Raw genomic sequence first — 12,158 nt, forward strand, 5'->3', positions numbered from 1 at the left:
GACAGAAAAAGTCGCTGGGAAACTAGAGACTTGGCAGCTCTGTCACCCAGGGTCTTGATTGGATCCTGGATTCTGTCTGCTTCATCCCCCTGCTTTTCTGAGACAGTCCAGTTGGGGAAATTTGAATCTGGACTGGATATTAGATAACGACGTTATGTCAGCTTTAGCTTTCTTGGGTGTGATGATGGTTCTGTGTCTATGAAGGAGACTCTTCTCACTCTGAGAAGACAGTTGAAGTGCTTGCAGTATGATGTCTGCAAGTTACCTTGCAAATTATAGCAATTATAGTTAAAAAAAACAGAAAAAGCTGGATATGTGTAGACAGACAAATTGAATCAAGGTAAGGGGAATGGGATATTCACTTTTCATTACAGTTCCAGTAGCTTTAAAATTATTTTGACACAAAGAGTTGGAGAAAATAGAATTATGCCCTTGGGCACTTGGATCTTTGAGTGAGAATGCTGACAAAGATCTTCCTTTAAATTGCTTATTTTACCGGTCTTCACGGGGATTGGGCGCTTAGATCACATGGGTGGCCTGAGATCCCCGTGCTGCGCTCACCCTCGGCATTGTGGAGTCTTTGAACTCTGTGTCCTGTTTTAATCCTTCGGAAATTCACTCTGGCTTCTGAACCCAGCCTGTGGAGCAACGATAAGGAATCCGGTGGATTGCCGCCTCTGTGTGGACAGCAGAAGGGCTTTCTGAGATGCTGGACTTGGGGTGTCTGCCACACCCCAGTGACTTGCAGGCTTCCGCGGTGGCGGGGGTTCGGAGCTGGCGTGAGATCCCGAGTTGGGGTAGGCGGGCCCAGCCTGGCCCTCAGGAGTGCGGACGGCAGTTCGCGTGTGAATTCTGCATTGGTTCCTGGGAGCCTCGTCTTCTTCCTTCAGGTCTGGACTAGAATATATATATTTCTGGGAACGAGACTGTACCTGTTTGCCTCTCGAGAGACTATAGCAAACATGATGGTGTTGATCAAAATATCTGTAGTTCGGAAGCTTCCACCGGGCCGTCTTACAAGAGATGCTTCTGGGGCAGCAGGCCACGTTGGGGTTGGGCTTGGAAAGTGGAGGTGGCTGCGCTGGTCACAAGGAATTCTGAGCGCATTCTGGGGGAGCGGGGAAGGTGTCTAGAACCAGCGAAGGTGTGGAGAGTGTGCCTGGGGCTCGGAGGGGCACTGGAGCTCTGGGCGCTGTGCCAACTTTCCCGTGTGATCCTTGAGACAGGCCGGGGCTGCTGTGTGGGTTTATGTCTTTTTAACACACGTGGCGGCAGTCCAGGCAGTCAGGTAGCTGCCCCGAGATGGCCCGCCGCCTCCCGGTGGTCAGGTGGGGCCCCTCCCTGACCCATCTTCTGGGGCGCTGATATGCCATTAGTTGGCGGGACATGGCTTACCCGCTGACCTCTGGCCAACAGAGCGGGAGTGACCCTGGAGAAGTCCCCTTTCGTCCTCTCTGTGGGAGTCGTAGCAAAGGATGAAATGGAACAGGTGGCTGTTCTGGGCTGGAAACTTCCTGCAAATTTCCACTGATGCTCACTGTGATCTCCCACGGTAGCTGAGGACAGAGGTGCGAGAGAGGTGGAGAGACTTGGCCGAGGTCACACCTGTCTGCTAATTTATTCATTTCTCAAGTGTGTGTTTATTTCTTTGGGCGCACCAGGTCCTTGGCTTCGGCGTGCGGGAGCCTCGATCTTTGCTGTCACGCGGGGTCTTCAGTCGCAGCATGTGAACTCTTACTGTCTCACGTGGGATCCAGTTCCCCGACCAGGGATCGAACCCCGGCCCCCTTCATTTGGAGCGTGGAGTCTTAGCCACTGGACCACCGGGGAAGTCCCAAGATCACACCTTTTGAAAGGTTGCACTCCATTTATACTTATTTTAAAATAGGCCATCAATTCTCATGTAAATTAAGTGGGAGAGGAACCTTCAAGTTCTCATATAATCGAGTAGATTGCAAACTGATTTGGAAGAGTATTGATCTTTGGAGATAAAGTTTTAATTTTTTTTGATTGATTTATTTATTTGAAGTATAATTGCTTTACATTGTAGCCACACGGTTATTTTAAATGATGTAGAACCTGCTAGGTAAATGAACAGCAACATAGGAATGCAAATATAGCAATTTTAAAAAATTTACTTAAAAATATTTTCAGGGCTTCCCTGGTGGCTCAGACAGTAAAAGAATGCCTGCAATGCAGGAGGTCCTGGGTCGGGATGGTCTCCTGGAGAAGGGAATGGCTACCGCTCCAGTATTCTTGCCTGGAGAATTCCTTGGACAGAGGAGCCTGTTGGGCTACAGTCCATGGGTCACAGAGTTGGATGTGACTGAGTGACTAACACTATTTTCAATTAGTGCTTCTTTATTTGGGGGGCGGGCGTTGCTGCGATGGGTCTCTGTTGCTGGACCCGGGCTTTCCCTAGTTGCAGCGCGTGGGGTGAGACTCTGTTGGGCTTGGGCTTCTCGTGGCTTGCTGCCGAGCACAGGCTCTGGGACACGTGGGCTCAGTAGTTGGGGTGCATGGGCTTAGTTGCCCTGCAACTATGTGGGGTCTTCCTGGACCAGGGGCTGAGCCCATGTCCGCTGGATTGGCAGGCACATTCTCATCTACTGTACCACCAGGGAAATCCCAGTTAGTGCTTTTTGATACCAGGTTGTTATTTCTCTTTACCTTAGTAAAGCGTCCGAGGGTGTATTTAGAATGGATATTTGGGAATTACAGAATTCTTGTCCTTTCTGTGGGATTTTCTTTCTGCCCCTTCTCCTCTTGCCTCTGAAGAATGACAGATGTTTGAAACCATTGGAAGCTGTCTGCACTGTCTACCCCTGGCACGCCAACAGTCAGAGTGAGCCCCCCGCCCTGCCCCCGGCTGCATCTCTGGGACCCTCCCCTATACTTGTGCTTTTCAGAGAGAGCCTTGCTCTCCCCTTTGCGAATATTCTTGCTGAGACACAGCTCAGGCTGTGTCTGCACTTTTCCAGGTCACGAGCCAGGAAGTCCTCTTGCTTTCTGCTGAGCCACCTGGCCCCTCCTCTCTCAGGCAGGCTCTAATCTGGAAGTGGCCTCCAGGAGTTACGCTGCTCGCATCCTGACCGGTCCCACTAGGGATAGGTCAGTTGGGATAGACCAAGTGTTGGAAGCGGTTCTGTCCCAGAGCTGTTCTGTCTTTGCATCAGAGTCAGGTCTCAGCCCTGCCCTCCTCTTCCCTGCTTCCTTCTTGTCTTCCCTCCTCCTGCCCTCCTTTCCTCAGTTAGCTTGGGCTCCTGGATCAGGGTACCCCGGACACGGGGCTTACACAGAAGACGGCTGCTCTCTGTTTTGGAGGCTGGACTTTGAGATCCGAGTGTCGGCAAGGTCGGTTTCATGCGAGGCCTCTTCTCTTGGCTTGTAGACGTCTGTCTTCACGTTCACGAGGTCTTCCCTCTGTGTGTGTCTGTGTACTCATCTCTCATAAGGACATCAGTCGTTTTGTCTGGGTACCCTCCCATATGACCCTGTCTCCACGTAAGTCAGATTCTGAGCACTGGGGTGTTAGGACTGCGACATACGAATCTCGGGGGCAGGATTCAGCCTCTCAGGCCCCGCTTCCTGCCCTCACCCTTCCCTTCTGCTCTCTTTCCTGCTTCCTCCAGTTGTCTTCCTCCCACTTCCTTGCCTTGACCTGTAAAGCATCTTGCACAGCTAGAAAGATCGTGAAAGCTGAGAAGTCTAAATGCCCGGTTTCTCCTTTCAGCCCTTCTATTAATTTGCTTTGTGACTTGAATTATGTACCTGTTCTTCCTGCCCCCTCCCCGCACTGTGTGGCGTGTGGCACTGTGTAGCGTGCACGATCTTAGTTCCCGAACCTTGCATCGAACCCGTGCTTCCTGCAGTGGACGTGCAGGGTCTTAACCTCTGGGCCGCCAGGGAAGTCCATGTCCACCCATTCTTGAAACATTGATTTCCTTGGCTGCAGGATGTGAGCTGTGCTTCCTTCTCTTCCCTTACAGGACTGTAGTCACAAGAACCCAGAATAAAAGCTCAGATTTTTAAATGATTTTAAAATAGGATATGTACCGAAGTGGTTCGCCATTCCCTTAAGATGTAAGAAGGTCCTGACAAAGTATCTTGCAGACATGTCTATAAGATTATTTGGAGTGCTTGGAATTCTAATGAAAACAGTGTGTGTTTCAACCCTGCAAGTTTGACAATGCTGTTGTTACCCTTAATTATATTATTAGCAGTCACTCGTGGAGGTTGTGGGTTTAGTCTCCACCCCTCCAACAATCTCACTGAGCCAGGGGTCTGGCAGAGACCTCCCCCCATGCCCACATCCTGACTGACTGGACAGGAGTGACCTTTAGCCGAGCTGTGGCCTTCAGATGTGTGATCGGGCTGCAGGGTCAGAGCTGCACGTCTCTAATGACAGAGGGAAAGGCACTTTGGGGGGCAGCCCTGGGGAGGAGGGTGCGGGGTGCGCAAGCTCCGTCCCTGGGTTGTAGAGTCGCATGCAGTCTCTGCACTGTGGGCAGACGCTACGTCACATCTTTTATGTCCGCTGGCTCACCCGGGTTCCATCGTGTTGCCCAACAGCCCTCCGTTGCAGAGAGCAGTCAAGAATAGCCACAAGTGGAACCGTTGGAGAGCGGGTGGCTTCGCTGTCTCCTCCCCTGCTGCTGGGCCGTGAGACAAAGAAGTATTCTTTGAGAGAAAAGGCAGACGCCCCGCCTGCTGGGCCGTGGGGTGGGAGATGGGTTGTGATATGTGGAGCGCGCATGTTTTATCAGGGGCCCCCTGCCAGCAGGATGACATCAGCTGGTCGCCGTGGGCTGTGGTCAGACGGGAGACGGAGCCCACCGCCGAGCTTGGGGGACCGGCCCGTGGTTTTTATACTTCTTTGATTTAGGTTCCGACACAATAAAAGAGATGAGGAGGAGAGGAGAACATAAAATGTGGGACACAGCCAAGATGTAAAGTGTGGCAGAAAACTCTCTGTTGGGCAAGGCAGAGCGGTTCACGGAAAATCCTCAGAAGTTACAGTACGTGTTAGTTGCTCAGTCATGTCTGATTCTTTGCCACCCCAAGGACTGTATGTAGCCAGCCAGGCTCCTCTGTCCATGGACTTGTCCAGGCCGGAATACTGGAGCAGGAGAAGCTATAGCAGGAGACCCCTTAAACACAGACACTGTCATTTCAGCCTTGCGCTGTCTGACTCGTCTCCACAAAGCCACAGTCAGCGCCGTGATTTTGATTAAATCCCGAGTTACGCCACAGTCTTCAATGCGGCCACAGAGCTGGTGAGGAAGAGGCATGAGGGGCAGCTGACTCGATTTTGGTGCCTGCCCTGGCGTTGTCCTGGGGTCCGTTTACCTCTCTGAACCAGCCCAGTTGCCTCCTCCGTGCTGAAGGTCTGAGTCAGACTCAAGGCTGCGATTCTGTGGACCAAACCACCTTTCTCCCAGGCCTCCGCTGACTAACACCAGCTTTCTTGTAGCGTGGAAATAAGGAAACGAAGCTGGACCGCCGAGACTGGGAAGGGCTCTTGGTTTTTAGCTAAGTCCCCTTCAGCTGTGAGGTGAGCTGTCAGGATCTCAGTTGAGCTTTTCCTCCCCGCTTGTGTCCGGTGTGTCCTGGAACAGTCGAGTGTTTCTCCATCAACCGCCTATGGAAGATACACGTTATGGAGCATGCAGAGATGAGAGCCAAAGGGAGGCCCTCAGGATGAGCTCATGGAACCACAGAATCTTACGGATGGGGGCTCAGGGGGCCTCCCAGAGGGTGCAGTGGTAAAGAACTTGTCTGCAAACGCAGGAGGGACCTGGGTTTGATCTCTGGATCGGGAAGATCCCCTGGAGGAGGAAATGGCAACCCACTCCAGTATTCTTGCCTGGAGAATCCCCTGGACAGAGGAGCCTGGTGGGCTACAGCCCATGGGGTTGCAGAGAGTCAGCTGAGCAGCTAAGCACACAACGTTAAAGAGACAGACACTGTTGTGAAGACCCTCCAGTTAGGCTCTGTACTGGGTCCGGTCTAAGATGGACCACTGTGTCACGTCCCCCAAAGAAAGAAACAGTCCTCTTATCAGGATATGCCAGCTGAGGGTGGGCAAGAGTCAGTTCCATTATAGTGTAGGAAGTTGGGAGTCCTAGAAGCCTTTAGCTGTGGCAGGAACATGACTCAAAGCTGTGGATTCCTGGGGCTCATCTCTCTCCCTTGCTCTCTCTTCCCTTCGTCCCCATTCTGACTTGGAAAGCAGGATTTTCTTGTGATATCTCACCAGAATCATTATATAGCACATCATAAAGCTAAGTGGTTTTCTTTTTTCTTTCTCTCTGTGAAGGTTTGTTTTTTTCTTTTTTTAATTTGAAATTAGTATATGCTGACTCTTGTGAAGTCTTGGGCCAAAATCCTTGCTCATCTTCAAAATTTGGAGAAGTAATTAAGGAATACTTTTGATCCATTTGCTGAAACCACTATCATGACTGGAAACAAGAACTACTTTTTTTTATCCATTAGGCATTGTTCTTCAGTAACAGATACCTGGATAAAATTATCTTCTATTTAACAGGCCAGATAACAGCTTGAGTCGAGCTCCTTTAGTTATAATTGTAACCTCTTAAAAAAAAAAAAAAAGTTAAATTGACAGTTGTAGCTAAGCCAACTCAGAAACTTAAAATACCGGGTTCCTCAGACAGCTCAAATGCCCTTCTCTTGTTTGTTCTTGACAAAGAAAGATCATTTCTCCTTTTTCAAATCACCAAACCATTGTGAGATTTGGCATACCCATTAGCGCAAAAGAAAAAAGCCTTTTATACCCCAAGATAAGTTCCTTTTGGTGTATGTTCTTTTCCTCCCCTGCTTGTGGTCAGAGTCTGTATGAAAATTTCATCATCTGTTTTGTTTCTGGGCACTCCGCACAGCCTTTAGCATGTAATAGACACTCAAACACGGTCTGATTAAAAGCTGAGCTGGAGCTTAATAGGATTCTGATGAACCCGAGTGCCTGCATAACCTCAAGCTCTTCTGCTTTGTTTTTGTTTTTTACACTTGATAAATATTTAGAAAGTTATCTGACCGTGACATAGTAGAGAGATAGCTATAATAACAAGAGGTTTATTTTTATTTCAGGGACAATTAATGGATGCTTGTTCTTATTTAACAGTTAATTGTGGAGACAAGGATCTCGTAACAGTGGGATCTTCTTTCACCTACTTATAAATACAGCTTTAGGGACATACAATTCACATCATCATACCATTCGCCCGTTCAAAGCACACGAGATGGTGGGTTTTAGTGTATTCACAGGGCTCTTCGGCCTTCTCCACTTTTAGGAACATTTTCTTTTCTTCTTTTTAGAAACATTTTCTTGTCATTCTCAAGAGAAACCCTGCCCTCCCTAGCAGTCGTGTCCAATCCCTGACTCCTCCCAGCCCCCAGTCGCCCCCAGTCGACTTTCTTCTGTTTATTTATTTTAAAACTGATCTACTTTCTGTCTCCACACACTTGCCTGTTCTGGACATTCCGTAAAATGGAACCAGACGATACGTGGCCTTTCAGGTTGGAGCGTCCTATTCTCTAGGTTCTCCCGTGTTGCAGCGTGAAGCAGCGCTTCCTTCCTTCTCATAGCCGAGTAACGACATTCCGTCCTGTGGGTAGACCACGTTTTCAGTATCTGCTCAGCGCTGGGTATGTGGGCTTGGGGCTGTGAAGAGTAAAGCTGCTGTGAACGTTCCTGGGTAAGTTGTGTGTGATTATGTGTTTTCATCTCTCTCGCATTTCTCTACCTTGGAGGGTGGTTGCTGGCTCTGTGGTTAGCCATTTGAGGAGCTGCCCCTTGTGGTTTTCCCTAGCACCTGCGCCGTTCTACATTCAGGTCAGGAAGACACAAGGGTTCTAGCCCGTCCACATCCTCACCGCCACTCGTCCTCTCTCCTTTCCGCCCAGCCCTCCTGGTGGCTGTGAGCTGGTGTCTCACTGTGGGTGTGTTTTGTGTTTCCCTGACGGCTAGTTGGACTTCCCAAGTGGCGCTAGTGGTAAAGAACCTGCCTGCCCATGCACGCAGACCTACGAGACGCAGGTTTGATCCCTGGGTCGGGAAGATCCCCTGGAGGAGGGCATGGCAACCCACTCCAATATTCTTGCCTGGAGAATCCCAAGGAATGAGGAGCCTGGCGGGCTGCTGTCCATAGGGTCACCCAGAGTCGGACACGGCTGGAGCGGCTAAGCATGCACGGACGACTGGTTATGCTGAAGATATTTCCTCGTGCTTGCTTACTGGTCATCTGTAGACCTTCTTTGGAGAAAGTTCTGTTCTGATCCTTTCCTGTATTTAATTTGGGTTTCTGTTACTGAATTTTTAAGAGTTCTTCATGTAAATATATACTCAAATTGATCTTTAAAAAATCCTTATTCTACTATTTTTTAATCTTTAACATATCCCCAAACTTTGTACCTGGCCATCCTGGCCTCATACACACATTGTCAGGATATCGTGACCCTCTGCTGCATGGAACACGTTGTGGTCTGTGCTCCGAGGATAGGAAATGAATACCGTGTCCCTTACTTCAAGGGGCACAAAACAAAGTGGGAAGGGCTACAGTGATACATTTCTGTGTGTCAGGAAAAGAGATGACTTTCAGATCGAGGAATCAAGGAAGGCAGCCTGAAGGAGGTGGCATTTTTAGTTGGCCTTATGTATCGGATGCAATACCAGAGGATTAGGGGGAGAACCCGAGTAAAGACCCTGAGTTCTCTGTGTTGTGTGGTGACTGGTTAACTCTTAGGGCTGAGATTTTCAAAGCCTAGATAGAGGAATACTGGGAACACACATGGGAAGCCTGTTTGGGACCAGATGCCGATCGTGTGCGCTGGAGCAGTCTGGATCCTGTTTTGTCAGTGGCTGGAGAGCCCCTGGCTGTTTGGGTGAGGGTGGGGCCGTGTGGAAGGCTGTGTCTGCAGAAGGTGCAGGGGCCTTGGGGGCAGGCTCACGGAAGGCACCACTGCTGTGTCTCCCTCTTAGAGACTTAAGTGCTTTAGAAAGTCAAGAAGGGACTCCCGGGAGAATTGTTTACCCTTATGATGTCCAAATGTATTTGACCATAGCTTCACTTTTTTAAAAAAATCATGTAAGATTGACGGTCCGTACTTTGGGTTTTGACGTCTTAGTTCGGTATTTCACAACTAATTGGTAAAGGACCCGCCTGCCAGTGCGGGAGATGTGAGAAGAGGGAGTTGGATTCCTGAGTCCAGACAATCCCCTGGAGGAGGAAACGGCCCCCCACCCACTCCAGTATTCTTGCCTGGAGAATCCCATGGACACAGGAGCCTGGCAGACTTCAGTCCATGGGGTCACAAAGAGCTGAACACGACTGAAGCGACTTCGCACACAGCACAGGGTCTCAGTAGATTTTGGCTGGTTGGTTACCTAACAGATTAGAGGATTGTGGACCACAGAATTGGGTGTGAAGGAATGTGAGATGTTAGCTGGTCCACCCTCTGGCTGGATGGAGGCCCAGAGGGGGAGAATGTTTGTCTCATTGGCAGCGGCCACAGCTCTTGCTACTGTTAACGCGTCCACGTGTGACCTTGAGTGGGTCACGTCTGTCACTCAGAGGAGTCCAGTGCTGACTGCAGGCACGTCCCCCTCGTCTCTGGAGGACCCCCACGGGGAGCAGGACCACCCGTGCTTCCTTCGTGGGTCCTCTACCCCCCAGGTCCCCCATCTCCAGTGCTGTCAAAAGATCCATTCCTGTGGACCAGGGCACACACCAGCGCCTCCGTTTGATGAACTTGAACGCAGACAAGCCCAAGAACTTGGACAAGGGTGGGAGTTGGGGAGTGGAGCGGGAATGCAGTTCTTACCCCAAGGGTTGTGCTTTTCGCGTCACGGCGAACGCTTGTGTAACGAGTGACTCCTCCTTTTTCTGGGAGCGACTCTTCCTTCGTCGCTTTGGTGGTAGTTTTCCATGGCAACCACCGTTGCCACACATCTGGCATCTCAATGAAATGGCTCCCAAAGCCCAGGGGTCCACACGGAGTCCTCCTCAGCCCGCGTTTCCTGCCAAGGACGTGGAGAAACACTGGGCGGAGCGCGCGCTGACGCTCAGCCTCGCGGGTGAGGCTTCGTCTGCAGTTGCTGAGTTCCTGGGGGGTCTTACCGGGGCTCCTCCAGAAGTTAACCGCGCTGCTGATGCTCTGTGGAGGAGGGGCCGACTTAGGGTATTTTCTGGTTTATTGAGGCACAGATATCAGCAGTGCTGTTTGTTTTTTTAAACCAGAAATGACTTAGTAGGAAGTAGAAGGTCAACCAAAATCCTGCTGAGTTTCTGAGGGTAACCAGCCGGCCCAGGGCTTGGTTTTTTTTTTAGGTGTTTTATTTAAGATGGAAAGTTCCAGTTTGCTTTGGGACCAGAACCCTTAAAAGAAATCCTGACTGGAGGTGGCTTATGGGTGACCGTATGTTTGCTAGTTTATATCCTGCTGACTAAATTGGCAAAATTTTTATTTTTCCTGGTCAACACGAAGAAGGTGTCTTGTGTTTTTTTTTTTAATTCCCCTCACTCCTTTCCCTAACAGGATCATGCTTGTCGTGTGTGTGGCGTGAGCGGCGGTTAGAACTGTCCATGCATCTGTGATGGTACAAACGTTAGTGTGGCAACAAGGCTGCCTTTCTTAGGCCCCACAGGCCTTTATCCCAATTTGACTCTCGAACGGTGACCCAAGTGGAAGCAGAAATGGTCAGGCCTGAGAGGCCAAATATCAGAAGCACAACAGAGGGGTTTATTGTTTGTGAGAGTTTGAGGTAAACCCTCCCCCTCCCCCTTCCATGACTTAGAAAACTTTGCTCTTAAAAGTAACTATTAGTCTCACTTAGAAATGTTAGAAGGTACATAACCGTTCTTATAATGAAAGGTTATGATTATTTTAATTCATAAGGAGGCCCAAAGTTAGCTCTTTGCTCAGAGCCTTTCTGAAACAGGAATGAAAAATACCCAAGATGTCGAATCAGATCGAAATGTGAGCTCTGATGCAAGTGTCTGGCTTTGAAAGTCTTTTGAGAACTGCACCCGTGCATTAACTCGTGACAAATTACACACAGAAACTGAGTGCTGATCGTAATCATAGTGTTTGTAACATGCAGGTTTTTAGTGTACTCTAAGAAAAAGTTTATTTCCTGTTAAACCATGTATTTTTGTTTATTGTAACATTGGGGGCAGATATGTGAACTATGAGCCCATAAAATTTCCTCATTCTTAAAAAAAAAAAATCATGCCAAAAACATAATAAAAATGTAACAAGCAAGAGAAGTGAGGCGAGTGTTTTAATGAAGCCACGGTTAGGTCATACTCTTACAGATACGCAGTTGAATACCCAGGAGTCAAAAGACCTTTCATGTTTTCAGTTAACTCCTGAGATGGTTCATGGTCCGCACTCCCTAGTTACTTTACTGCCAGTTTTTATTTTAAACTAGACCCTAAAAAGTTGCCGAAGGGGAGAGGATGGTTATGTGAGGTGATGATGGAGGTGTTAGCTCTGGGGGGGTGATGTTTTTGTGGTCTGTAAGTGTATCAAATCAACACAGGGTTCACTGTGAACCCGTGCAACATTATATGTCAATTATATCTCAGTGAAGCTGAGGGAGAAGAGAGCGATCATGCTGGGAAACCACGTTTATGTAGAAAGTCTCATGCTTGGCAGCTCACCTCGGGCCTGGGGCCCGTTCTGAGCACGCTGGGGCAGCCCATCACGTTGCCAGCAACTTTCCCCTGGGAGTCTTGGGGGCGGGCGGGCGCATCTCTCCTGCCTGGTGACAACGGTGACTCGTCTCTGTCTCTGCGCAGGTGAAGCTGCTCTCCGAGGGGAGCCCCGGCTGCAGACCCTCCCGGTGGCCTCGGCCCTCACTGCTCACCGCACGGGCCCCCCGCCCATCAGTCCCAGCAAGAGGAAGTTCAGCGTGGACCCTGGCGACGACGACCTGGACTGTGACGGGGACCATGCTTCCAAGATGAGTCGCACCTTCGCCCCCCACCTGTAAGTGCCCCCCTACTCTGCCGCCGGCCCGGCTCACGTGGGTCCGCGGGGAGCTTCTCCGGCCGCTCTGTGCCGACTCCGAAGGGAGAAGGTGCCTGCTAGTACCCCCCGCTCCCCGCCTGGAGGGGCCATTTAACTGGTTTTAATAA

At 49.9% G+C, this 12,158-nt stretch overlaps 1 protein-coding gene across 1 annotated transcript in view; it reads left to right on the forward strand.

Moving 5' to 3' along the window:
• VGLL4 (vestigial like family member 4) overlaps positions 1-12,158 on the forward strand; it is a 72,608-nt gene that overhangs the window by 24,849 nt on the left and 35,601 nt on the right. Inside the window, exon 2 of the mRNA XM_052635828.1 lies at positions 11,820-12,009. Within this exon, the coding sequence (XP_052491788.1) occupies positions 11,820-12,009 (190 nt within the window). The remainder of the gene's footprint in view (positions 1-11,819; positions 12,010-12,158) is intronic.

The sequence above is a fragment of the Budorcas taxicolor genome, chromosome 1 (assembly GCF_023091745.1).
Source record: "Budorcas taxicolor isolate Tak-1 chromosome 1, Takin1.1, whole genome shotgun sequence".
Lineage (NCBI taxonomy): Eukaryota > Metazoa > Chordata > Mammalia > Artiodactyla > Bovidae > Budorcas > Budorcas taxicolor.